General features: G+C 41.0%; 5 protein-coding genes across 12 annotated transcripts in view; 2 read left to right on the top strand and 3 right to left on the bottom strand.

Annotated features, from left to right (window-relative positions):
* Positions 1 to 202: 202 nt before the first annotated feature.
* LOC111599961 (endothelin-converting enzyme-like 1) lies at positions 203 to 2,556 on the bottom strand. Its single transcript, XM_023315856.2, has one exon. The coding sequence runs from the start codon at positions 2,426 to 2,428 to the stop codon at positions 371 to 373; it is 2,058 nt and encodes a 685-aa protein (XP_023171624.2). The 5' UTR covers positions 2,429 to 2,556; the 3' UTR covers positions 203 to 370.
* An 842-nt stretch (positions 2,557 to 3,398) lies between these two features.
* The window catches only part of LOC111599922, a 29,958-nt gene continuing 6,059 nt past the window's right edge, over positions 3,399 to 27,297 (top strand). For 2 of the 6 annotated variants that reach the window (XM_023315784.2, XM_023315811.2), the window contains exons 1-3: positions 21,046 to 21,847; positions 24,221 to 25,708; positions 25,775 to 25,949. In XM_023315784.2, coding sequence (XP_023171552.2) covers positions 21,214 to 21,847; positions 24,221 to 25,708; positions 25,775 to 25,949 — 2,297 coding nt within the window. In that variant the 5' untranslated portion in view covers positions 21,046 to 21,213. Of the gene's footprint in view, positions 3,468 to 21,045; positions 21,848 to 24,220; positions 25,709 to 25,774; positions 25,950 to 27,297 lie in introns of those variants that run through there. The other 4 variants (XM_023315793.2, XM_023315801.2, XM_023315769.2 and 1 more) reach the window with 4 other exon arrangements.
* On the top strand, positions 3,431 to 10,221 carry LOC111599969 (ubiquitin carboxyl-terminal hydrolase 46). 2 transcript variants are annotated; one of them, XM_023315865.2, is made up of 2 exons: positions 3,431 to 3,467; positions 8,485 to 10,221. In XM_023315865.2, the coding sequence occupies exon 2, from the start codon at positions 8,793 to 8,795 to the stop codon at positions 10,044 to 10,046; it is 1,254 nt and encodes a 417-aa protein (XP_023171633.1). In that variant the 5' UTR covers positions 3,431 to 3,467; positions 8,485 to 8,792; the 3' UTR covers positions 10,047 to 10,221. The 2 variants fall into 2 exon arrangements, with proteins under 2 accessions (XP_023171633.1, XP_023171640.1); XM_023315872.2 differs by lacking the exon at positions 3,431 to 3,467 and adding an exon at positions 8,257 to 8,393.
* On the bottom strand, positions 3,914 to 4,595 carry LOC111600002. 2 transcript variants are annotated; one of them, XM_023315908.2, is made up of 3 exons: positions 4,496 to 4,528; positions 4,352 to 4,446; positions 3,914 to 4,289 (listed from the first exon to the last, which is right to left on the bottom strand). In XM_023315908.2, the coding sequence occupies exons 1-3, from the start codon at positions 4,511 to 4,513 to the stop codon at positions 4,010 to 4,012; spliced, it is 393 nt and encodes a 130-aa protein (XP_023171676.1). In that variant the 5' UTR covers positions 4,514 to 4,528; the 3' UTR covers positions 3,914 to 4,009. The 2 variants fall into 2 exon arrangements, with proteins under 2 accessions (XP_023171676.1, XP_023171684.1); XM_023315916.2 differs by having other exon boundaries at positions 3,920 to 4,289; positions 4,352 to 4,428; positions 4,496 to 4,595.
* Positions 5,155 to 6,034, bottom strand: LOC111599993. Its single transcript, XM_023315896.2, has 2 exons — positions 5,994 to 6,034; positions 5,155 to 5,927 (listed from the first exon to the last, which is right to left on the bottom strand). The coding sequence occupies exons 1-2, from the start codon at positions 6,003 to 6,005 to the stop codon at positions 5,298 to 5,300; spliced, it is 642 nt and encodes a 213-aa protein (XP_023171664.2). The 5' UTR covers positions 6,006 to 6,034; the 3' UTR covers positions 5,155 to 5,297.

The raw sequence follows: 27,297 nt of genomic DNA on the forward strand, positions 1-27,297 counted from the left end.
GGAAAGAGAGCGTGGGAGAGAGAGGCCAGAGTATTGAAGATAAAGTTTTGTTTGTGGTGCGATCTCGTTGCCTCTGGCAGGATGGGCAAATGGGCGGAGATACCCTGTATGAAAAAAAGATACATTTGGTATATAGGAAAGTTGAAGCCAGGTAGAAGGACAGACGCACAGACCTATAGGACGGACAGCCAAGTCAGCGTTAGCTAGATCAACTCAGTTCGTTCTGCCTGAGCTCTGCTTCGATATACCCTTTACTCCCTATAAAATCAAGCAGATCTAACATGTGCATAGCTTTATTTATTATATATATATATATTAATACACGTATGAGTGTTTGTCTGAAATAGAAAAGTTGTGTTTAACGATATTTTTAAAAGAGTGCACACTTGAAGCGAGCATTTAGCTTATCGCTTTTGGAGCAGCTGAAGGCATTCGCAAACTGCTCCGAGTTGGAAAGAGCTGTATTCACACGGAACTGTTCGGGTAGCTCGTCGAATATCTCAACGGATTCCGGATAGTCGGAGCAGTAGAGCTGTGCATAGGCCAAATAGAAAAGTTCGTTCTCTGTGTAATCGAGCAGAGGCAAGCGTTCGCGTTGATAGATCGCAGGTGTCTCAGCTGAGTTCCTAAGCCATTTCAGGTAGGCGCGATAGGCAATGTTTAGGGCGCCATTATCGGCAATAATTCGACTGAGTAGTCCTTTGTCCTGCACGGGCTTTTCTTTGAACTGTACAAAGACTGCGTATTGCTCCTGGAAGCATTGGGCGCGACGTGCGTAGGAACTCTCCGAGGTAACATCCCACCAGTTGTTACGAAAGGCGCGGCTGTCGTAACGCCGGCCGACATCATCGAAGCCATGCAGCATCTGGCGAGCCAGGAGCACACCTATGGTGCCATACTTCAGGGCATTCGGATAGACGGGATCCCAGAAGAAGCGCGCTTGCAGAAAGGTGATCGGAATTTGCATCTTGTTGGTGGTCAGCTCATAGTGTGGCACCTTGTACACTTTGTCCGTCAGCTGGGGCTCCTCGACAAGCTTTGCCAGATGTCGCTGCGTGCGCCATTGCAGGACTTTTACCAGATTCGGGTAGAACTGATCCTGATGCAAATTCAAGCCGTACATTTGCCTTATCAGTTGAGTGTCGTCGTGATTGCGGAACTGCAGCTCCAGCAGTTCCAGCTTGGCAATGGCCTTCTGCCGGGTCTCGAGCGTGAGCCAGTGCAGATCTGTGGATGCCTGGAGATCCTCGCGAAAGACGCGCTTAATATCAGCCCAGGTGGACTGGATTTCATTGATCATTTGCATGTTGTTGAAGTTGCGATGGAACAGACTCTCCAGATGCTGCGGAAAGTATTGACGCACCAGCTGCACGCACCAAATGCTCGGCTGCACGTTGAGCGGCACACGCGCCTGGTCGAGTGTGTCCAAGGTACGCCAGATTGTATAATTGGCCAAATGTAGCTTCGGCGTGTTTCGTATCACGTCCACAAGGTTGGACATATAATCCTCCGGCGTCTCATACAGATCCACGTACAAAGTGTCGTTGTAGATCATTTGCAAATAGCGACTCACATCCACAAAGCTGCCATAGGCCGCCTTCATCTCGGCCGCTGTGCGTAGTCGCGTGGTCTGCTCCAGGGTGAGCGCCGGATTGTGTGGCAAGCCTTTGGCCAGCTGCTGCTCAATGTGCAGCACCTGTGCGGCGACTTCATTCTGCCAGCGCTCCGATTGCTCTGGGAAGTAACCCTCGAGCTTCTGTCGAATCGCTTCCTCGTAACGCTCGCGTGTCTCATGATAGGCCGCATCCAAATACTGACGACGATGTCCCAAGGGCAGCTGTGGCGCACCGATCTTCAGGCGATGCATATGCTCCTCCTTGTAGTCCAGCACAACATCCAGACCAATGAATATGTCGACGCCCAGGCGTCGCTTGAGCATGGCCACGACGTGCAGCCAATCGTATTCGTAATAGTACCACGACGGCACCCGAATCTCTGGCCAACCGCCACGGAAGTCGGTCACCTCCAGCAGAGCTGCCAGAGCCGAGCGCGTATCATTCGCCTGGGCGTGGCAAGAGACATAGAAACGTTTCAGTAGCCGATCGGCGCTGCTGTCGCCATTCGTCTTGCTGCTCTTCAGCATGTCCGCACTTTTGCGCACAAACAGCTCCTGCAGCTCCTCCAGATAGTTCGTCTTCTTGTTGTGCAGCCGTGCGGGATGCAAGCGCGGCCAATTGCCGCAGGCGAAGTTGTAGAAGTTCTCGCATGGCCTCGGCTCGCCCGTGCTTAAGTAGGCCTTGATGTGGGCTGCCTTAGCCAAGCGCAAGATATCCGTCGTGTAGTTGTTCGCAGCAGGATGAGCTCCAGCACTGCTCCAGGCTAGCGACAATAGCGCCAAGCCCATCAGCAGTCGCTTGCAAAGATCCATTTTCGTTTCTGATGCGCTTCGTTTAGTTGTTGATAGAAAACTAAGCTCGAATTGAGCTTTGCGTCGATTTTTGACTTGGGGCGGCGCCGACGGCTGCTTATCGTCGTCCGGCGCGTCAGCCTCATCAGTTTGCTCGCTTGATTAATTAATTAGCTTTATTAACCGTTGCAACAAATTTTTGCTCTCCATTTTAATAACCCCGCTGACCCAATTCAATTCGCTGTTCTGCTCTCACTCTCAGGCAGCATCAACTTTTTTATTTTTGTTTTCGTTGGCTCTCGCGCACTTGACCCACAAGGTAGTGTATGATCTATACCCGGTAATAGTTATAAGTATGCAAATGGGGTATATTGATTTAGTGCAAATTTGTTGGTAAGCAGAAGGTGAAATATGTTGGGAAAGTGAGTTTACTTGAGCTGGACGCTCTGGATCCATAGAGTCCACTTGGGTCTATCGTGTCTTATGTCTTATCTCGTTATCAAAAGAAACATCTGATGTGACACATAGACTCTTGTTGTGAATACAGCAATGGCATATGTATCCCCCAATATATAAAGCGCTGGCTGATTGAAACGACAGCTCTATGATTAGAAGAGTCAGGGTATCTGTCTAGTCGTGCTCACCCGTCTTGAGCACTCTCACTTGTTTTGCTCATTGTTTTTTGCATTGCCTCTCGCTTTTAGTTCTAATGAGTCTATGATTCTCTCAGTTGCTTTGCGCTGACCAAGGTTGGGATCGTTTTACATACACAGAGAAATTGTGAATGAGTAAATAATGAAAATTTGTGTTTTCCTCATTTAAGCTATGTTTGTCTACCGTTTACGTCTAATTAATGTATCCCTTATTTACAATTTTGTCTCTTTGCAGGAAAAGCAATACAATTGTTCTTCTGAAATTTCTGTAACACTTCGACCGACTGGCGTCTCTAATTGAAGCGGCCTCTGGTAGCTTTTGCGGAATTAGCCTTAAAAGTGTGACCAGAAATTGTTTAAAGCATTGTGTGAGGAGCAACGCTGTAATAAAAGAAACTTCACAAACGGTAAGAAAATTATTGTTTTATATGAATATCGTATACGATATATGAATACCGTATACGATATATGAATATTGCTGTCAATATATGAGTATCCGTCTATTATGTATGAATATTTGCTTACGGTATATGAATATCGCTTACGATATATGAATATCGTTTACGAAGTGTGATTATAATTAACGGTATATGATTATCGTTTGTGTTATTGAAATTTGTTTGACTATATATGAATACTCGCTTACGATATATGAATAACCGTTTACGATTTATGGATATCGTTTACGATATTAGAATTTGTTGAATTATATATGAATATCCACTTCCGATATATGAATCTCCGTTTACGATTTGTGAATATCGCTTACGATATACGAATATCGTTTACGATATTAACTAACAAAGTCACTTTTACATCAGCTTTACATCACTCTGTTCAATTGGTTTATTTTAATAAATAATTGATTGTACTCTACAGTTAATAGATGTACTCGTGTGCTGTTGCCTATTCCCATTTATTGACAATGATATAATACTGTTAATTGCCGTTAGCCTACGATCACTTTTAGAGTTTTGCCCATGATCTCTGTGTCCAGCTCAACTGGCTCGATGCTTATGTTGTATGTGACATGATAGCCGTTGTCATCGGCCGTGTAGAAGGCTGTCTCCTTATAGATGCTGTTGGTTGAATTTTCATCCTTGCCCTCTAAAATGTTACTCGAAGTGCGTTTGCCTGTTATAACCAGCTCGGGCCTTGCCCCCGTTTTGTTGTTGTTTGAATTGTTGAGCACAGCTGTCTCGTTGCTTTCAGTGTTCGGTTCACGTATGCTGAGAACGTCAATAAAGACTTTTCTTTATTGCTCAAATGTCAAACTGACTGGAAAACTTACTGAAATTCGTAAAACACTTTAGTCGCGGCATAATTACGCTTGATATACCCGCAAAGCAGCAGCAAGACGCACAATAACTGCGAGATATTCATTTTCTGAGTTCCTTATTTCACAATTTAGTTAAACTCTAACATCTCTACTCACTGTGATCCCTTTCAGCATTCTAGTTGAAGCTCTTACAGTGCACTAAACGTGTCTAGAGATGTCTATCCATATTTGATCTATGCCGAGCAATATAGCTACCGATCGTGATTCCATTTAGTCTTAGAAACTTGTCGAACCGGTTGCAATGGAGACACTGGGAATCAGAAATTATTGAATGAGCCAGACATTCCGCACTGTTTATTCTATGATATGTTCAGATAAACAAGTTTTTAGCGTAAATTAATATTTTGATGCACGTTCAGGAAGCAAAAAGGGTATATTAATGCTGATGCAATGCGGGTCTATCTGAATGAGAGAGACTTTTGAAGCATTTGAAATATATGTTTGAAATATATAGTATGTATATGCCTATCTCCGATTTGAACAGTTGAGCAACTCTACAAGTAAACTAATTCAATGGGTATATCCAAAAATATCGCTATTCAAATTAAAATTAAACTTTTTTTGCAATGTAAGCGGGTATTATGCACTCGTTTACACCCGACTAAAATATTCTCACCTGTGCTGCATTGAGAGCTCGATTTTCCGATTGCATTGACCGACAGTCGAGAGTGACACTAATAACTATTTTGAATACCAACAGCAGCAATTACGTAAATAAAATAGAGAGGGGAAAATCACGGAGGCTTTCGGAAAACTTTTCACTTTAATACTATTTCGACATATTTTAAGTATCTGTTATAATTGATATTAGCTCTGAGATAATTCCCTTTGGAAATGCAGCTAATTGTCAAGTGTAATTGGCCTTATCTAATTTGTTAGATTATTAGTATAAATGAACTTAGCCGAGACGTGTGAGTATCTTTAGGAGCTTAGCACTCAATCTTGGCTCGAATCCCATTGGTGTTCCATCAGTTGTTATCTTTTGATCGTGATCGTGATCGTGATTTGTATCTGATGCGGAGTTGGGTTTGAAGCTTTCCGTTGTTGTCTCGCTTTGAGTAGATATATTTTCGGTATGGTCGTTGAGCTTTGGGCTGTGATTTACTAGAGAAGACCTGGCTTTTAAGGGTGCCATTGTTGTCCGCCTTGCAGCTGTAACGATTTGTATAAAGCTTCCAGTTTTCGGATAAGGCTTTACGGTAGAAGAATGTGTCTCAGAGGGTTCCATAGTTATCTTCTTTACAGTTTCTATATCCACATTGCTTTCTTCTTGAGCTGTGATCTTAGAGCTGGGGATTGCTGTGGAAGTCTTGAGTGTTGAGGGTTGCTTTGTTGTCTTATTCTCTGCCGTATTCTCTAAGATCTCCATATGAACTTCAGCTGTTGGAGTAGTTTTGCTTGAGGTATTTGTCTTTGCTTCAGCTGTACTCAACAGATCCTCTGATGCACTTGAGTTCGTCAGTAAATTCATATTTAAGGGGTGCGCCCTTATAGACATCAATCCCAACAACAGAATAGTAATGTAAATCTAATGTAGTCATAAAAAATAATATGAATGCTTGCGGTATAGTTGATTAAACAGTTAAATACTTACAACTGGCTGCATTTTAGCTGGCGTACTGCTCGTTTGATTCACAGTTCAGCGAGTTTTATAGTCGTCGATGCTTCGTTAGTAATTCATAGAAATACCCATTGAAATCGAACAAGCTTGACGCTGGGCGTTACAGTTCTAAGGCTGTTCAATAGTCGAATAGAGCTTTGGAAAACGTCCAGCCCTAATTAGGTCAGTTGTCGATGAGCCTACGACGAGCTTAAGGGAAAATAAGTAGACTTCAAAGTACAAAGGGGAAAATGCCTAGATAAATTTAGAAATATATCTGAAACTAGTTGGGATTATATTTTATATACTGTTCTATGCGTCGGTCATTCGGCAGTTGTGCAAAATTTTTATTCCGCCTTTAGAGCTTTACGATATCTGAAAGTATAACAACTTTCTCTTAGAGTTGTTCAAAACTCTTATTTGTCAACGATCTATTATCTGTCTAGGCATATTTAAGAGTGAGAGCGCAGGCATAGGCAGCTTAACTGTCTTGATATATTGGAAACTATGTTAGAACAGGTATATAGGTGTATGGAATTGAGAGGACTCCAAGAAACAAGTTACAGAAGAACAGACAGCTAATATAACCCTTTCACTGCTTGAACGTGTATCAAAATCCTGTTTCTGTTTTAATATACGAGCTCAGCACGTTACAAACTTAACTCGTGCTAGTTTGAGCAGTTGAATTTCATTAAGTTTGAAATGAGAAACGCTCGATCGGCTGGGAATTTCGTTTGGCAATTGAGAAAAGCGTCGAAAGGGGTTTCGCCCATGGCTGAGAAGATGAAACTTCAGGCTCTAATCTTATGACTTATTTAAGCCATATTAGTTTAAAAAAGCCAATGAACCCATTGAAATATTGTAAAATGTTTTTTAAATAATTTATTTAAAGATTAAACATATTTAGTCAATAGTAACATGAACTTTAAATAGTAAAGGTGAATTATGGTTATATCACTGAACTTCTTTGGTTTGGTATGATAACTTAAAGATACACTTAAGAATATTTTTAGCACATAAACATATTTTTGAGGGCTTAAGCCAGAATTTTTAGTATTTTTCCGGATAGATGATTTACTGGCTCGGTTGGATACCGCTCATAACTGAAGAGGATTTCGTTTTGGATCACAGCATAAAGTTGGCTGTTGTTAGCGAAAGTCAATGAAATTTGCTCCAATTTGATGTAGTTTACGATCTGGTGGCGAAAAGTCTCTTCCGGTTCTGGTTCGGGTTAGTCCCTGCTGGTGCTTGGCTGGCTGTAGAGGCTTGAAGTTTTGCGTTTAGCTTATCACTTGGGACTGACACTTTCTGTATTTGCTCTTGACTTTGAATTGATTTTAAGTGTTGAGCTGAGCTTTGGCTTATATAGTCGCGTCTAGGTGGCGAGTGCATTGCCCATGGCACACGACGTGTGCCATGTGTAAGATCGGCACACGTCAGAAACTTGTGTTGAAATCGCTGGTGTTTTTCCCAGCGCACTTCCAACGGTTTTCAACACAAAAGAAAAGTCACCGGCTCGAGCCATTAACTATCATTAAAAGTTATCTATTTTAGTACATTTAGTCATCAAAGATCTGATTTTGATAGATCCAAGATGCAAAGTGTATCGATTTGCTAGTGGCCCTGACTCAGACTTACAGCTAATCGAGAGCCTACTCTATATATATTTTAAGAGGAACGAGGCGCAGGAGGGGCTAATTCTGTAAAATAATTACATTGGGATAAGCTGTATGAATTTAGTGTCTCTTGGGTTCAAACCTTATGCAGCTTAGATATTTTATTAATATCGATAAATATCGTTATGTGTATTTGGTTTTTGAGGCATAACAGGCTAAAGATACTAAAGATTTAGTCGTAAAACTATGACTGAAGATCACTGAAACTATTTCCTTTAGTGACATGCTGGACTTCTTGAGAAAGCAGAGCTATGTTCTGAGTTCTTGGTATCTTCTAGTTAGGCAATGCCGACGAGGTCACCAATACTGGCAGATGCTGAATCAAAGTTGTTAATAATCAATATGTTAACATTCATTTTCTTATTACATTTTACACATTTATTTTTTTGCTTTAAACACAAAAAATTCGTTGAAAAAATTTTAATATATTTTGACAACTAACAGAAAAATCAATGAAAATTCTAAAAATCAATAAATTGCTTTTGTAAATGTGCTAATTGAAATTGTGAAACAAAATGTTTGAAAATATTTTTGAGAGGGGATTTTTGCGTAGAGAATATTTCATGCCCAAAATTTTCTTTTTACATTTCCCATTTTAGTTATTAAAACTATTTTCGTTTGTCTTTTTGTATCAGTTTAAAAAATCTTAGTTTTAAATGTCGAAGAACAACAATAAAGAAAACAAATCGAAAAGAGGATTGAACAAAATGAAAGCAAAGTAAACCTTAAATATTTTTATTATTTTTGTTGTTTGTGTTTATGCGAAAGAAACTCACGTGATTCCCCTCTTCAAAATTATTTATTTTCAGACCAAAAAAAAGATAAAGAAAAAGAAAATAGAAAAGTGTTTTGCGCGGCTGGCAGGAAAAAAAGATCTCTATAGACAAGTCAAGTCAAGTCGAGCCCAATATAGGCTCAATAGAGACAGTGAGAAAAACAGACAGAGAGACAGAGAGAGAGAGAGAGATAAGAATAACACATTTTTCGATAACGATAACGATAACCAATTAATGAATGATACTTATCGACCAATCGGCTAACAAAACGAGACAAGACGTAAGCATACACAGTGTGGGGTTTTCTGTACCGCTGTGCCGCGGCAGCACCGTTAGCTACCATGGGCGCCAACGTATCGCAGCTGGAGCGTGAGATTGGCTCCGAACTGTTTCCGCCCAACGAGCACTATTTCGGGCTGGTTAACTTTGGGAACACATGCTATAGCAACTCGGTGCTGCAGGCGCTCTACTTCTGCAAGCCCTTTCGCGAAAAGGTGCTCGAGTACAAGGCCAAGAACAAGAGGCCCAAGGAAACGTTGCTCTCCTGCCTGGCGGATCTCTTCTACAGCATTGCCACACAGAAGAAGAAAGTCGGCTCGATAGCGCCGAAGAAGTTCATAACGCGACTGCGCAAGGAGAAAGAAGAGTTCGACAACTATATGCAGCAGGATGCCCACGAGTTTCTGAATTTCTTGATCAATCACATCAATGAAATAATTCTGGCGGAACGCAACAGTGGGAAGACCCTGGCTGCTGGCTCCAGTGTGTCGGTCTTAGCCACTGGCCCGGCCCAGGGCAATGGCAATGCTACGAATACGAAATCCAGCTCGAATTCCAATTCATCGAACTCCACATCGACGTCAACGTCAAATGGCAATTGCAGCAATTCGACGGGCTCGCTGAGCGTTCTGGATGGCAATGGCAGCGTCACAGCGACCACGACGCCAATCGGCCAAACGAATGGAGCCAATACGGAGCCCACTTGGGTGCATGAGATCTTCCAGGGGATTCTCACGTCCGAGACGCGATGCCTGAACTGCGAGACGGTGAGCAGCAAGGATGAGAACTTTTTCGATCTGCAGGTGGACGTGGATCAGAACACATCGATCACGCACTGTTTGCGCTGCTTCAGCAATACGGAAACCCTTTGCTCGGACAACAAGTTCAAGTGCGACAATTGCTGCAGCTACCAGGAGGCACAGAAGCGGATGCGTGTCAAGAAGTTGCCAATGATACTGGCCTTGCACCTGAAGCGCTTCAAGTATATGGAGCAATTTAATCGGCATATCAAGGTGTCGCATCGTGTTGTCTTTCCGCTCGAGTTGCGCCTGTTCAATACGTCGGACGATGCCGTCAATCCGGACAGACTCTACGATCTGACCGCAGTGGTTATACACTGTGGATCGGGCCCGAATCGTGGCCACTACATCAGCATTGTTAAGAGTCACGGACTCTGGCTGCTCTTCGATGACGATATGGTTGACAAAATAGAAGCTTCGACCATTGAGGACTTCTACGGCCTGACCTCGGACATACACAAGTCCTCGGAAACGGGCTACATATTGTTCTATCAATCGCGCGATTGCGCTGCATAGATAAATGCGCAATTTAAGTAAAAGTTTTGTTCTTGATTTAAGTAAAAAGTTTTCTAGGCTCTACCCAGATATATATATACATATATATGATATATAATCTCCTAGCCTATATCTAGGCAAATTTCTATGTTCATTCATTTTACAATAATAACAACAATAATAAACAATGATATTCACTAGCTAAGTGCGAGCATTTGTTTCTTTACCTTTGGGCTAGGTCAGTGTTTCCTAGGGGCCGGCCTGAATATATGTGTATTATATATTATATATATATATACTGCATTCGTAGTAAATCATGAGATTTCCCATGTAAATTGCTAATTGTTTAATAATTGCCACGCTTAGTATTTCAATGGAATTTTCTTCCTCTTGCATTGCGCTTGGTCTGTGCCCAGTTGGCCAAGTTCGTTACGTCAAAAGCAATTCCAATCTTTGCTTAGTCATATATGTGTCATGGGCGCCCACGAGCCATGCAGCTGGTTGGACTAAAGACTCTCGTGCATGCCGTTTCATGAATCAAAAGCACGTAAGATCGTAACATCTATTGATATTGATAACTCGAGACTATGTAAAACAGTTACTATTACCATAAGCCACGTGATCGTTCATGCTTAACAGGCTTACGAATCAGCTAAGCTTTTGTGAAATGCTTAACTATTTCTAATCGAGTTAGTGTATACTAGATATGCATATTTAATATGAGTTATGAGATGATATAGGTAATAGTTATGATAGCTATGATAGGGTCATTATCTATTTGATGTTTGTACGCTGAAAGGGCTAAACAGCTTGAGTTGTCGATGTTGAAGCGTGTGTAAGAGGCAAAGGAAAACGTGGTCGGAGGTGGAAGATATATTTATATATATATATATATATATATATAATATACATATCTTTATATGGTCTAGAATTATATAGTATGAGTATAACAGTTCAAGAGTGAGGAGAGACTTGAAATCTAACTCTATATCATATGTTATTTATCGATAACTTTGTTTAATTCTATAAAATTTGAGCATTGGATCATATCTGGCCTGAGTTGGCGTCAAGTGATTTGAGCTCATATCCACGATTCCTAAGTAGACAAAGATGCGGATTACCGCGCTCTTTTTTATAATATTAATAATCGATAATAATATAATAATCGATACACGACTACAAGCTGAACATTTTGAGGTCATCTTCCCAGTTTCAAAAGCTTAAAAAACAATTATTGTTTATGTGAAAACACTTTGACTTATTCGTAAGAAAAACTCCATTAGCCACCGTCAGCTGTGTGTTTGGAGTTGACCAATTTGTTGTCGCTTGTTTTGCGGCTGGGGGTCTTGGAGACTTGTCAATTATTGTATCTTAAGTACAATCTTCAATCTTCATTTCGTTCGATGTCGCTGGCTAAAGTGAAACCTACGGATGAGTGCCAAAAACCGGTTGAAACTCTAATGAAATATTGAAGTTTGACTTTTTTGTGACCGTTTGATTGGGAAACATTTTCCAATATATACACATATGTTTTATGGTTATGTGTGTGCCCAATTGACGCATTTTATGCTCGTTTACGTAGTCAAAAGGAGTATATTGGCTTGGAATATGTTATATATTTAACTTATAAGAGCTAAAGATCTTTCCCTTAGCTGCATTTTAAGTTTGTTTTAAGTCTCTTTTCAGTAAATCGCTTAAAAACTATATCTAGCCATATGCCAATAGCTTTAAGAGAGTCAAAAAATTCTTGTAAATAGATCAGGCTAAGGTAAACACGAGAGGGCTTCACTCTTTCAATACTTTCTCTTTATGCCCAGAATGGAAATTGACTGAAAACCTTGCTCTGGCTGCTCATATATGCAAGGTGTCAAATATATATATATGCCGGGTATCCTCTAGTCGTGCGCTCCCGACTAGAGCACGCTTAATTGTTGCTGCTTGAACTTGTTGTTGTTGTCGTTGTCGCTGAACCCGTTGCGTTGGTCCCGCAGCGCACTGAATTGATTAGTTGTATCTTTTGGACCGAGTAGACAATTCCGCATTTGTGCGCCCGGTTATTACGCACTGTGGCTGGCAAAAGACTTTCACTCAATTTGACGAAAGGAAAAACTTTACGCAATTTTCATGTTGTTTTATTTTATGAATATTTCGAGGCATTTTGCTGCAGTTGGTGTTGGCATTTGAGCAATGTTATCTGTGACATATTTTATGTTGCTGTTGTTGTTGTTGTCTTGTGGCTGTCACTCTTGAAAATCTAGCTGGGAACAGCAGAGGGGCGTGTCAATTGAAGTTGCAACATATGTCTGCGTCTCTTGTAGATAGAGTTCCTAACAAAACAGAACACAAATTTGTTATATATGACTAACTGTCAATATGCTGAGGCGGGGCAGCTGTCCACCCAGCCAGCCCCTATAAGCAAATCTGTTATAGTTCGGTATCAGATCGGAGGGGCATGCGGACATAAAGCATATGTAATTGAGCAAGAGCGTGCCAGTTGGCAGTGCTCGACTAGAAGTTACCCTGAACTGAGCACAGAGCTAGATTTCAATCATTCTATGGTTTCTTGGAGGCACTCATGCAGCTTCACACACACCCACACATATGCACATATGCTTATGCAGTTCTTGTTCTTACTGCAGTCACTACCCACTATAAGCAGTAGTTTGATTGAACTTTGCTTCTAGATGTGCGATTTTAATGACATCAGAGCCTAAGCGTGGGTGGGTACCAAAGTCTAGGGCTTGAAATGAGGCAGCTATTCAAAATAGAAAATTTGTACAAATTATTCTTATGTATTTGTATTCATTAGTAGATTATGCTAAGTTTGGCACGATTAACTAAAGTGTTTATTCTTTACAAATCAATTTATGTACATCGATATTTATCGATTGTTATATGAAGCTATTAAATGTAGGAAATATTCATTTATTACAATATTAAATTTGGCTTCTGTCTAGCCTAAATGCCCTCTTTGAATATGCAGGGAGAGCATAAAAAGGGGTCATCATCGTGTCTTTAATTAGCCATTTACCACATGTGGTGCGAGCTGCTGATGCTGCTCGAGTAGGATCACCCCTTGCCTGCTTTGAGAAGTCTTAAATCTATCTTGCTTGCTGACATAATTACGATGCGTTACAATATGAAATGTGTCAATCGATGCTTGAGCTAATATGCATATGTGTGAATAGTATAATATATATATATATATAAGCAGTAGATGTAGACTGAAGACTAGGCTAACTCTTGCCAATGCTGCACTGATAATTATAAATCTGAAACTCTTAGTTATTGCTTAAAGATAGATCGGCTAAGGTAAACAAATGCTGTTAGCACCCAAGTGAGTTGCGCTCGGCCAATGTAGTTTGAGAATTACTTGAATTGAATTGTCTCTGCCGGCAAGTGGGAGGCCATATACATATCTCTAAGCCGAGGGTGGTCGGAAAAAAGTTCAAAGTTGTTTTTCGCTAATTTGCGTTCGCTTGGCGCGAATTCAGCCCGCCACGCGAGGTGGGAGGTGAAAAAAATGTATCATAAGCGACAGTGAAATGGAAGCGATGAGTCATGCCTAGCAGTTGAGTAACAGCAGAGTACAGTGTGCGCTCGTTAAGTTGAACTGTGTTCAAAAATGAAAATGAATTCAAATTGAAAGTGAAAAATTTATTTCCCTTACAAATTTCCCTTGAATCTTTTTATTGAGCACCTAAAAGCAGGCTTTAAATCTGTTTTTTTTTTCTCATTGAAATTCCCATTCGCTACACGCTCGTTTTTCCTCCACATATTCAATTCGTTTAAATTACTATTTTAAGAGGCCTCTCTGGCTGCTGTCTACACAATTGACCGATGATCAAAATGACCTTACTCATCTAGTCTACCTCAGCTGTTTGTGGCATAAAAAATGAATAAAAACCCATTCGCGAAACGCGCAGAGAACTATGAGATAACTATGAGATAACTATGAGATAACTACGAGTTAACTGTGCGATAAATTTGAAACTGTCGGAATTATCTGAAAGTTCTTCTACTCGTGTAGAGAAGTGCATAAAGATGCTGTCTGTCTGAGCATTGAAAGTGTAGACAGATCTATTCGTGCATAAAGTCATCTGATACAATGCGATCACTCGGAACGTGGCTACACTGAGAATTCTTAGATCTTTGATAACACTGTGCTACACACTTGGCATTTGACTCGTATAGATCAGCGATGCTTATGAAAATAGCTAAGTAAGTTATGCTGATCTCTTCTATAGATTGTGTCAGAATTATGATTAGAACTAGATATATCAAGTTTGGCAAATGAAGCAGCGTTGACTTACTCTATAGATAGCTAGACTTATAAATAATATGCATATAGGAGATATCTTCTTACATTCTATATCTATCTATCTATATCTAAAAGCATAAATGATAAATCAGAAAATATGAAAATTTGATTTAGAGTTTTCCTTGCTTTTCTAGTTTCAGGTAGTTAGGGACTGCTGTGCGTGCGTGAGGGGATGTTGCACATGTTTATTTATGTATTATTCGAGATTTCCTTGCAGTGCCATAACATTACGCCCTTATTGGATTCTCGTTTAAATTTATGCGCATTTGTAATTGTTTTATTGGAAATGGTTTGTAGTTTGTAGTTTGTAGTTTGTAGGCTTCGTCTATTGTCATCGTTAATGAGCACTTGCAGCCGCCTTCTGCATTCCGTTTCCCTTGCGAGTGCCTCCGGGGCGCAGATGTTCGGCGGAGTCGAGGCACGCGCACATGCGCACACTCAAGTAACAATATCCTGACCCTCTGTCTCCGGCGAGAGTCTTCGCTTATCGAAGTGCTTCATTTGTTTCCATAGCATTGAGGATGTTCTCTGTCCGCACTTGAGTGCGCTTTGGCCACGAGTAAATGGTTTATCGTGTGCCCCATTACATGAAGCATAAATCTCCAACTTGCTCAGTTCATATATCAATATATGGCTATATACATGTTATTATATATACGATATTTTGACTCTTCATTCATTTGGGGTTAATTCGAAAGCACATTGTATAATCGTACGACTCTCAGCGCTCAGATGCTTTGTCGCCTGCCTGACTTGGGTTGCTTTTCCTACTCTTTGTTTGCTCGTTTGTAAAGTGAATGCGGGTATATTGGTTTGTGCACAGACATATTCTCTGGTCTCATATAGTGTTTGCTCAGTGTAAGTCCGTATCTCGCATAGTTCAAGGTATGTGAATCGATGTTGATATGTGCATATTGCCTTGAAGTTGTCTATGCAAGTTGTTTAAAGATTATAGATCAGGTATCTATAGTTACTACGATTGTATTAAATCTGAACAGAGCTGTATTCTTCACAGTTTTAAAGCTAGAATCATTAAATCTTACGAGCAAGTTGCTTCGATTTTGACTTCTTCAGTGCATAATAAAAGCAGATGAAATAAAAACGTGGATTCTCAAAATTTGTCAAGAGATCTGTTATATATATTATATATTGATTAACATAAATATACAGACGCCCACTTGGAGGAGTGGCATTACTATTCAGTAACTTTATACGACTTTGATCTGCTCTATAGCAAGTTGGTCGATCTTTAGAGAAGATCAAGATTTTGTTATATTCCCGCACATTGGAAGCGTGTCTAAAGCTGTCTCAGCTTTGCAGCTAGAACTTGCACTGAAAATCTGCTCTGTAGACTAAACAAAACTATGGTATGCAGGCCAAGGGTGGGCGTGGCAATTTGCTGTATTTGAGCTGCTCTGCAGCTAGATCTAGTATATGCTGAGCCCAATAATCTGAATAAAAGTAGCCAATTTTAGCTATTTTTAGCAGTTTTTATAGCCTGAACGCGCATTGAGCAGTCAGTCATGCCCGAATGCAGTGTTCTTACTTGTTTCACTTGCACTTGCAAGCACCACACGCACACTGGGAGGCAATGCGAACAGCCCCCATGAACACACACAGTCACACACACTCACACACACTCACACACACGTAGATAGCATAGAGCCCGGGAGAGTCTCTGCCACACATCGGCGGCGGTCGTCGCTTTGTAGTCGTCGTCAGCGTCGCTGCTGCTGCTTGTTGTTGCTGTTGTTGTTGTTGCTGTTGTTGCTTGTGGTCGAACGCATTGCCACGGCGCTCGTGTATTTTCAGTCTCAGTCTCCTTGGGCTTGTGCAACCGTGAAAATGTGCGGCGCGTCGCGTTATTCGTGAACAAATAAAAAGTTTCTCAAATGTATATATAAATTTATATATATATTTATATATATGTGTGATTAAATGTATAAAAATGTTGTTTTAGATAACAAATTTTTATGGAACAGATAATTTCGCTAACTGACGAGCAGCTGAGCGTTAATAAGAATAATAAAAAGAAAATTGAAGCAACATTTCTTCAAGTGTCTGTGTGTGGGCGGGCAGCATGCCAAAGATATTTGTCCAATTTATGAATTATATATACAAAGTATATATACATATATATATATATATGCATATAACTGTGCTTCAGTGTGCGTTTGATTAACAAAAAGTATGAAGCTAACCATGTTATCTCCGTGCTACGCCGGTTGACAAGTGACTTTGTGACTACTGTATATACACACTCTATATATAGTATATATATATATATTTATGTGAAATGAATATGAGTTTTCTGCAATTGAAAATGAGATCATCCACAGCCACGGACCGAATGCTGAAATGCGTTTTTTTTGAGTTCCTTTTATCTGCGTGTGGCCAACGGAAAGTTTTACTTCTATCGACGACTATGGTAATGGCTATGGCTATAGTTGTGGCTGTGGCTATATAATGGCTAGATATTGAAGCATTTGCTTGAATTGACTTCCGCATTGTTGCCGAATGCAATTGGCTAAAAAATAGAATATCGAAATGCGTTTGTAGCTGCTGCAGATGCTGACGTCTTTGCGCTTTGATATGGGGCAATGCAAACTATAGAAAGGTAACAGAGTCAGAGCGGAGTGTGGCAAGAGGGCAGGTAGTGGAGACATTGGAGACATTAATGAGGAGCGGCGAGAAAGAAGAGAGCGGAGATTCAGGAGAGCAAGGAGAATCAGCAGAAAGAGAATGAGGAGAGATGAGAGGGAGAGTAGAGAGGGAGAGTAGAGAGAGAGTAGAGAGAGAGAGAGAGAGAGAGAGAGTAGAGAGTAGAGAGAGTAGAGAGTAGAGAGAGTAGAGAGGGAGTAGAGAGAGAGTAGAGAGAGAGTAGAGAGTAGAGAGTAGAGAGTAGAGAGTAAGAGAGTAGAGATTAGAGAGTAGAGAGTAGAGAGTAGAGAAGTAGAGAGTAGAGAGTAGAGAGTAGAAGAGTAGAGAGTAGAGAGTAGAGAGTATAGAGTAGAGAGTAGAGAGGAGAGAGGTAGAGAGTAGAGAGTAGAGAGTAGAGCGTAGTAGAGTAGAGAGTAGAGAGTTAGAGAGTAGAGAGTAGAGAGTAGAGAGTAGAGAGGTAGAGAGTAGGAGAGTAGAGAGTAGAGAGAGAGAGTAGAGAGTAGAGAGTAGAGAGTAGAGAGTAGAGAGTAGAGAGTAGAGAGTTAGAGTAGAGAGTAGAGAGTAGAGAGTAAGAGTAGAGAGTAGAGATAGAGAGTAGAGAGTAGAGATAGAGAGTAAGTAGAGAGTAGAGAGTTACGAGAGTAGAGAGTAGAGAGTAGAGAGTAGAGAGTAGAGAGTAGAGAGTAGAGAGGTAGAGAGTAGAGAGTAGAGTAGAGAGTAGAGAGTAGAGAGTAGAGAGTAGAGAGTAGAGAGTAGAGAGTAGAGAGTAGAGAGTAGAGAGTAGAGAGTAGAGAGTAGAGAGTAGAGAGTAGAGAGTAGAGAGTAGAGAGTAGAGAGTAGAGAGTAGAGAGTAGAGAGTAGATCAGAGCAAGAGGCATAGGAAAAGGCAGGCATAGGCAAAAATGGAGCCCGAGGCATAGGCAGAACTAAAGAGTAAAAGTTGTTCATTTTATGCAACTGCAACTGCAACAGCAACTGCAATGTAGGCCAACAAGTGCGTTGAACTACAAAATGCTTTTTCTATTATTCTATAGAGCATAGAATGCGAGCAGCTCCGCCAGTTGCCGTCTGCTAAAGTTCGGCCAGATGTAACATATAAAAAACACAGAGGATAAAATCACATTTCGAAATGTGATTGAACTTAAGGTGCACATGTGCATATCATGTTTTTAATTACCACGAGTTGGGTGTGCTGCGTCCAATATCTATTTACAGCTTGATCTTTGCCTTTGCCTCTGCCTCTGGCTCTGGCTGAAGGTGTTGGGGCCATGGCTAAATGCTCTTGTTTATGATTGGCAAAGGAAGGCAAAACGATTTGTGGCTGGCAAATGTATTTATCGATTGCGTGCGCTAAAATGTTTTTTAAGTTGTTTTGCTTTGGACATTCAGCACCCTTAGCCAGCCGAGCAGCCCGAACTGCTTCCTCGTTCCTCGTTGCCTCGTTTTGGCTGCTTGCCAGCCAGTTAATCTAAACTTCTGCTGCTCTGGCCTGGCAAGGGCTGCCACTTTGCACTGTGGGCTAGAAAAGGCAAAATGTTGTTTATAAATTTGCAAATTTTAAGCTGTCTAGAAAGCAAATTGAATATGGAATAAACTGTTTTTTTGTGATAAAGTTTATTGAATTTTCTGTGGAAGGCTTATATTATAAATATATAATCTATAAACCTAGATAGCTTCACTTGGCGCACTTTTTAAGCTGCTTGTTTTATCTATCTATGAGAACTGTTTAGCTTAGCTATCTATCGGAAATATCTATCATATGCTAGCATATATAATCATAGCACAACTTGATACTATAACTATTTAAAATAGTTAAGTTCATCCACTGTCTATCATAGCTCTCTATAACAACTTTCTATCGACTTTAACTGTTTAGCATAGCAAGTAGAGACTTATTTTAAATATTTACCACAGTTAGCTACAGCAATTATCTAGCTACCGCTAACTAGCATAGATATCAAATACTTTTCTGATATTCTTGACGAATTACTTTGTTGGACTTAAAACTGATTTTACATTTAACTTTAAAATGAATTTAAATTGAATTTTGAATTCAAAAACTTCCAGAAAATATTTTAAGATTTTCTAAGTTTGTTATCAACTTTATCTTAGACTTGTGCTTTGTGCTAGGTATAAAAATACAAAAGCTAAAGTATCAGATCATATCAGATCATACCATATATCATATCATTTCATATTATATTAGATCATACCAAATCATATCATATCACATCATATATCATATCATATCAGACTGCATCATATCATTTCATATCAGAATTTATAATGCCATATATCAGTATCAGTTCTTATCATACCATATATCATATCATATCACATCAACTTTAGCAATTCTGGGACTAGATCTGAAGAAGTAAAAAATTTATTGCAAATATATTTAGCATATTTGCACCTGCTCATTAGTTGCACCTATAGAAATATTAGCAACATTTTAGCTATTTGGCCCACAGTGCAGCGTTTATATAGCTTTGGCAGCCATTTTGCTGCTGCCTCAGTAGCTGCTGCTGCTGCTGCGGGTGCTGCTGCGGGTGCTGCTGCTGCTGCCTCACATATAATGAGCTGAGTCCTTGTTAAAAAAGAGAGAGAGAGACAGCGAGAGTTCTTCAGTATTCGATTTGGTTTTCCTTGTTGTAGTTGGGTTTTTCTTCCAGTTTTCTTTGCTGCATTTACGGGATTTTTACGAGTTAAGTTTTTGCGTCGTTGTCTGAAATGTTCCTTTGTCTGCTCCTGTGGCCACTGGGCGTGTCTCTGGACATATCTGTGCCTTCAAATGTACCTATGTATAGATGCACATATACATATGACTGTATATATTATTATATAAATATATATATCTCTAGCTCTTGCTTATGTCAGTCAACAAAAATGTCAAACACCTGGTTTGTTGGCACACGATTTGGGCGATATTCGCGCAACGATGTGCACAAGTATGTGAGTTGGTTTAGATGTCCGTGAGGCCTGTATATAGCTACTATATATACCCCTGCGACTGTCGGATTTGAAATAGATTTGGTTGCACTGCACGCCGAGTGAAGTAGAATTTCATTTCCGTTTGGCAAGTTGGCAAAGTGGGCTAAGACCCAAAAGCAAGGACTCGAATGGCAGCTGACCTCAATGCAAGTTTGGCCCAAGCTCTGTGGGCTCCATTTGGGCTATGGGTCGAAATTGTATACTAAAAACTGAATGCATAATTTGCTTCTGGCAGAAAACTCATAAATATAATTTCTATACGCGCAGCCGAATGAAAACAAAATATAAATAAATATCTATGTATATAGAGAACTTTGTGACTGTACACACAAAACACAGGCACACACACACACATGTGAGTGTAGTTGGTGTTGAGAAACTTACGCATTGGAAGCAAAACAAAAATATTTAAAAATAGAAAAAGTACCAAGAAATCAAAATCAAAATCAAAAAGTGCAGTGTGAAAAGCAGAGTCAAAGCGTCGTCGTCGTCGTCGTCGTCAGAAAACAAAAACAAATTTTATATAGCAAATGTGTGAATCCGATCAATGGAATGAACCCTTAAAAAGAGAGAGTGAAAAACTATAACTATAAATAAGAACAGCGCCAAGCAAGTTGGCAACAAGTGAAGTAGCGATCAAAGACACATCGATTGGGTCTTTTGTCCCTGAGACTGCGTTGGTCCCTCGTAACAAAGAGTCAATATACCAAAAATAAAATCAACGCCAGCAGCAACAAAAGCTGCGACAACAGCAGCAGCGGGCAACATTAGCTGCGGCAACATTTGGCAACGACAATAGCAGGCAACATTCGATAAGCTACACAGACAGCAGCAACATCTGAGCAAAGTTGCCAGAAAGCTGGCAACATTTGTCGTAGCGGCACTAGCAACAAAAGCAGGCAATATATGGCGTAGCAACATTTGCTGAGAACTTTGACCAAAGAAACAAAGACAAACACTGGCAACATTTAATGTTGCTATAGCGCCAGCAACTATAACTATAATAGCTGGCAACATTTGTTTCGGCAACATTTGATGAGCAGTTTTAACACGAGAACACCAACAGCTGGCAACATTTGCTGCGGCAACATTTGACGAGCAGCAGCTGGCAGCATTTGTCGAAGCAACATTTGAATAGCAACGTTGCCACTACGACTGCAATAGCAACAGGCAACATTTGCTGCAGCAACATTTGAGTAGCACTTTTGCGACTCGATGTTGTTGCTTTTACTTGCTTTCATTATGAGATACGTAGACATTTCCAAAATGCAACGGCGCCAACGCTGCACATCGTGTGCCAGCGCTGGTATTGAATGCCCGCGCAGCCACAACAACAACAACAACTCAAATACTGATGCCAATGGCAACACGCAGTGCTGGCAACATGTGACTGGCACAAGCAACAGCAGCAGCACTAGTAGCGGCTGTGATAGCAGCAGCTCCTCCAAGGAGAACTACTATGCACCGCAGCAACAGCAACAGCAACAGCAACAGCAGCAGCAAAAATATTACAACAGCAAAGGCTTGACACAACAGCAAGTGCAGCAGCTACGCTACTATCAATGTATGCAGCAGCAACAATTGCAATTGCTGCAACAGCAATTGTTGCAGCGGCGTCGTTTGCAGCAGCAGCTACGTGAACAGGGTGTAAACGTAAGCAAAGCAACAACAACCAGCGCTGGACTCACCTGTAACCAGCAATATTTGATGCAGCAAAGACAGCAGCAGCAACAATATGTTGCCAACTATAACAACAACAACAACAACTGGAACAGGAACAACAACAATGAACAGGACAAAAACTACAATCTAAATAACAACAATTGTATTGGCCCCAGTGTGGCTCAAGGTGCGCAGTCTCAGTCTTAACTCTTTGTCTTTAAGTCAACTTTAATTTAATTGTTTGTTTGCCTTTGAACTTGTTTCTCTGGGCCTCTACAAATAATTTGCTCAGCCAAAGAGCTCGGCCAATATTATTATTTCTTGCTCAAATTTACTTTAGTCAACGAGCTCGTGGGACTGACTCCCTTGAGACTTTCTTCAATTGAAGCATAATTGACTTTAATCACAATCAAGTGCAGCTCATATGAACTGCTGCTCAGTTAATTATTGTCGAGCCTCAACTGCAGTTGACTGCAGTCATAAAACTCACTTGTATTGATGCTATCCATATAGGAGCTTAATATTTATACACATTGAAAATGCCCATTCTGACTATACATGAGTGCAACAGACAGAAGTAGGCGTGGCAGAGTGCACAACGCATATATTTTTGATACAGACGAGGAACTGAGTCAAGTCCGCGAGGGTTCGGGGTATTTGCTAGTCGGGCATTGCCGACACTTTTAATAAATGTATGTAGCAGACGGAAGAAGTCATGGCATCTATCGTTTATCTATGTGTGCTTCCGGATGATCAATCTATCTAGTGTATCTAGTTATATACGTCAATACATAGGCGAAAGTCTTATAACTTTAACTAGATTGACTTGCTGAGCAACTGCAATAGAAGCTTATCGTTTTTTTTGAATAACTCAACAACTTAGTTATCGATAAAAATCGATATTTGCCATAGATCTTTGCTGCCTAACTTGTAGCTAAAGAAACCAAATTTGATATGTAGCTTATTTTAATGAACACATAGATAAATAATATGTTCTTATTTGCATATCTCGCAGAATGAGCTCTACTACTAAGAAAAATTCCTAGTTTAATTTTAATGTCTTGCTCTTTGGTATACACAAACATTAGTTAATCAGTTTTATGCTCATTAAATTTCATTAAACTCGCTCAAACAGAAGCTCAGTTCAATCAAGCTATTTCTTACTGCGGGTAGCTGTAGGCAGCTCAAGCATGTGTGTGGGTGTGTATCTCTTTCTGCACATATATGCATTTGGAATAAGTCTAGAATGATTGTTACGTATCTTTTAGTCGAGCTCAACTTTTGCTCAATCTTTTCTTTGAAAATGTCAGCGATTGGCTCTGACTTATCTACACAGCTCATCAAATGTTCTCAGCGCACGAGATACCTTATTGAAGTTATATAATAATGCAGTTTTGTGTTCTATATATCTTTATTAAGCAGAAAAGTATTGCAGTTCGATTGAGTTGCTGTCGCTGGCTTCTAGAAATAGAAATCGCCTCGTGTCACGCAAGTCTTCGTCTTTCACCTGGCTGCTCTAATTGACTTTGCTGCGACTGCAGTTGCATGTGCAACGCTCTGAATGCCACAGAACTTGCTCCGTATTTAGCTGACAGAAAACCGAGGCAAGTTGCGTTTCCCTAGGCCTGGGTCATCTTGTCTGTCAGGGCAGATGTCGACGCTGCTGAGTCGTAAAAGCTGCTTTTCATTAGCTGCCAGAATTGTTATGCTCAAAGAAGCTAATTGATGGAGGGTGCCGAGCAGAGCAACGTGTGGCATGCTAATGCGCATAATTGACTCAGATTTGGAAACTATAAAATCAATTTCAGCTACATTTTTCTATTAAATACAAGCGAGAGTGATACTATTTCCGATAACTATGCGAGAACAGCTGTTTAAGTTATCGATAATATTCAGCTGTTGAAGTAATCAATAATATTTGCTATTTAATCAGGATCATAATGGATAGAGATGAGGATATGGAGGGATACGGATAGGGATATGGAAGGGATAGAGATAGAGATAGAGATAGAGATAGAGATAGAGATAGAGATAGAGATAGAGATAGAGATAGAGATAGAGATAGAGATAGAGATAGGGATAGGGATAGGGATAGGGATAGGGATAGGGATAGGGATAGGGATAGGGATAGGGATAGGGATAGGTATAGGGATAGGGATAGGTATAGGGATAGGGATAGGGATAGGGATAGGGATACGGATAGGGATGGGGATAGGGATAGGGATAGGGATAGGGATAGGGATAGGGATACGGATAGGGATAGGGATAGGGATAAGAATAGATAAATATAGATGACATGGCAATCAGATTGAAAGTGGACGCAGTAGAGTCAATGAATTCGGTTTGGCCACAGAGTCCACATATTGAACTGATTCATCTAAAATTTATTGCCCATTATAATGATATCCTACTACACACATAATGTCATGGATATAGGTTCTACAAAAACTAGATACAATTTAATATCTGAAATTTGAAGTCCCTTTATCATAGCTCTAATTTGGTCAGTAAAACGTGGCTTACATAATATATAATCTGTGCTTTGTTTGCTCTGTTGCAGGTACACATTTGCGACGTGGCATGACAGACATCTCAACAATAAACGACATCAACAATATCAGCAACATCAAACGCCATATCGAACATCCATTCACTTCGCCACAAAGTTCACCCACAACTCACAAATCATATGCCAAAACTAATATAAATCAAACGCAAATCACTTTGAATTCACGCTTAACACAGCAGCAGCAGCAGCAGCAACAGCAGCAGCAATCGTTGAGAGTCGGCGGTAAGCAACACAACAGCAACACGGCTGCATTCAATACAAGTTTGGCCAACGCCAGCGGCCCAGGCTCGGCTCCACAGTCCCCGCAGCATTATCGCATCCCGTTGAATAGTCCGAACAACTCGCTGTTCACGCTAGCCCATGTGACGGCAGGTAAGCAGCGCTACAAGCAGCAGCAGCTGAACGACCGCCTGCTGCAGCAGCAACACTTGCAGTACTGCCAGCAGCAACAGCAGCAGCAGCAGTGCAACGAGGAACTGAGCGATGAGAGCCTCAAGCAGAATGTTGCCATTGTCCTGAGCAACCTGGATCGCTATAACAGCGCGTTGCGCAGCATCATATTGAATGAGCAGGTGAACAACATTAGCAGCAGCAGCGACAGCCTCTTTCTGCTCGACAACACTCTTGAGCTCGACAACAACAACTTCGTGAAGAGCAACGCAATGGCGGCAACAAATATGGCAGCAGTTGTCACGCCCGAGTCCGATTACAACAGCAATGCAACAACGCCGGGATCGCAGCAGCAGCAGCAGCAGCAACAGCAGCTTGGGGTAGGTGGAATGCTTTGTGGTGGTGGTGGTATTAGTGGTGTTGGTGGCGTCAGTGGCGTCGGTGGTGGCAACAATCTCAACTGCTCGCTGGCTTCCTCGCAAGACTTTACTCACGACAATTCCGATTATCAGTGGTTTCTCGACTACGGCTATCGGGATGGCTGCGGTGGCATGCAGCGCAGCGTGCTCAGCTCGCTGTCGGCGTCTTACAATGCAATGGGCGACTTCATATACTATGAGGATCTGAAGAATCTGGACGCCAATCTGGCCGAGGTGGATATGGAAAGCTTTCGGGCAGAGGACATACACTCGCTGCTCTCCCAGCTGCCCGCCTATTGCAAGAGTTTGGGCGGCGCGAACAGTCGCCTGCAGCAATCGCTGCTCTTCCAGCAGCAACACCAGCAACAGCAGCAGCAGCAACAACAGCAATTGCAGCTGCAGCTGCAACACAGCAATATGATGAGCAACATGCAGCACATGGCGCACAACATGTCGCAGACATCGACCACCTCTACGAACGAGCTAATTGACAATTCATTTTGCAAATCGGAGCTGCTCTTCTCGCCCGTCAAAGAGTCGCACATATCGGTGGACTCGCTCGACATGGATGCCTACCCGGACGAGGGCGACATCATATTCACCTGCAACAAGGACAACTATACAATCGCTTTCGAGGGCAGCGTTCTCTACTCAGACGACAGTTTCTACGGTAAGTGCTTAGCTGGCATATTTTACTCTGACTACGATGATCATTGCATTCTCTGTCTCTTCACAGCGGAGCCCTGCGACATTGCCGCCAGGAACAAACAAAACTGCATCAATCTGCACAGCAACCTGGACGATATTGTTAAGCGCAACAAGGCCCTGGAGGTATCCATGTCACGCTCGGCCCAATCTTTTCAGCTGCCCAGCAAGTCGCCGAAGACACCGACTAAAGCTCAACTACAGCGGTGAGGATGGAATGGCAATGGAAACCAACACTGAAACACTTGCACGTACAGTGTTAACTGCTATGAGTGGACAGTGGGAAAACTGCTAGGGTGTGGCCGACCTGGGCTTGGCTACTTAGTGCAGCTTGCAGTTCTATGACTAGGAAGCAGGGTGTAGGGTGTAGGGTGTAGGGTGTAGGGTGTAGAGTAGAGTGTAGAAGGTAAAGGATAGAGGATAGAGTATATAGAGGGTGTAAGGTAGAGGAAGTGGGGTATAAGATTTAGGCAGAGAAACTGCTAAACTAATACGATATATCTTAGCGAAAGATCAATATTTTGATAACGATTTAAAGGAGTTTTGAAATAAATATTTTGAGCTTTACAGTGCTAGCTAAAGACCACTCTCGATGCTTACTCATTTATTCTCGTTAATCAGAGGACAACTTGGAAGCATATAAAGAATTGATAGCTATTTTAAAGGGTAGCTGGAGATATATAGTATGAGTATTGCTCCTAGATACCCTTAGGTTCTCTTTGGAAATACAATTTGTATTGCACGTCAAATATGTCCAAGTATAGGATACAATATCTTAAAATTCTGAAAAGATAAGGCTACTTTAGTTGTAGATACGCTTTCAACATGTCGAAAAATATAGAGAAAGTAAAGTCTGTGATTAACAAATTCTGTTGGCCTGTGTAAACACATATTAATAGACAGGTCAACAATTTATAAGCTAGTTCAGGCTTAAAGTAAACATAGTTAGCCATAAACCATATATATATAATGGGAGTTTAATATATTGATTAATATATTTTTAATAAATATATTTTTAATATATAATATATTTTTAATAATATATTAAGTCAATTTGCATCAAAGTTTTGTTAGTTGCTAGAGCTGTTCGTTCATAGAGAGTTCACTGTAAGTGCACATTAAAACACACCCGCTCACAGCACACTAAACACACTACACACACTCACACACTCACACACTCACACACACCACACACATTCCCTTTGATTGGTTTTTGACTGTCGAGCAACGCACTGCGGATGTCTGAGTAAACCCACTTGGCGCTGTCCCCTTTTTTCGCGCTTTGCAGCGAATGCAGGCCGCGTCGAGAGGTCATTTCAATTTATTTCAATTAAGTTTTATATTCATGGCAAGCAAATTGATGCTTGGCAGCGAGCGGCATGTCCAACTGAGCAGATCTCAACTGGGACAAACCGTTCAACTCGCAATACCAAAAAAAAAGGAAAACCAAAAGTCGATTAGAAAAACCTTAAGATGCAGGCGCCAGCAGGTAGCCGAACGGCGTTGGCTAGAGTCAAAAACCAATTTGCAAACTTTCCGACAAAGACAACAAAT

Source organism: Drosophila hydei, unplaced genomic scaffold (genome assembly GCF_003285905.1).
Source record: "Drosophila hydei strain 15085-1641.00,03,60 unplaced genomic scaffold, DhydRS2 tig00008144-arrow-arrow-pilon, whole genome shotgun sequence".
In the NCBI taxonomy this organism is placed as follows: domain Eukaryota; kingdom Metazoa; phylum Arthropoda; class Insecta; order Diptera; family Drosophilidae; genus Drosophila; species Drosophila hydei.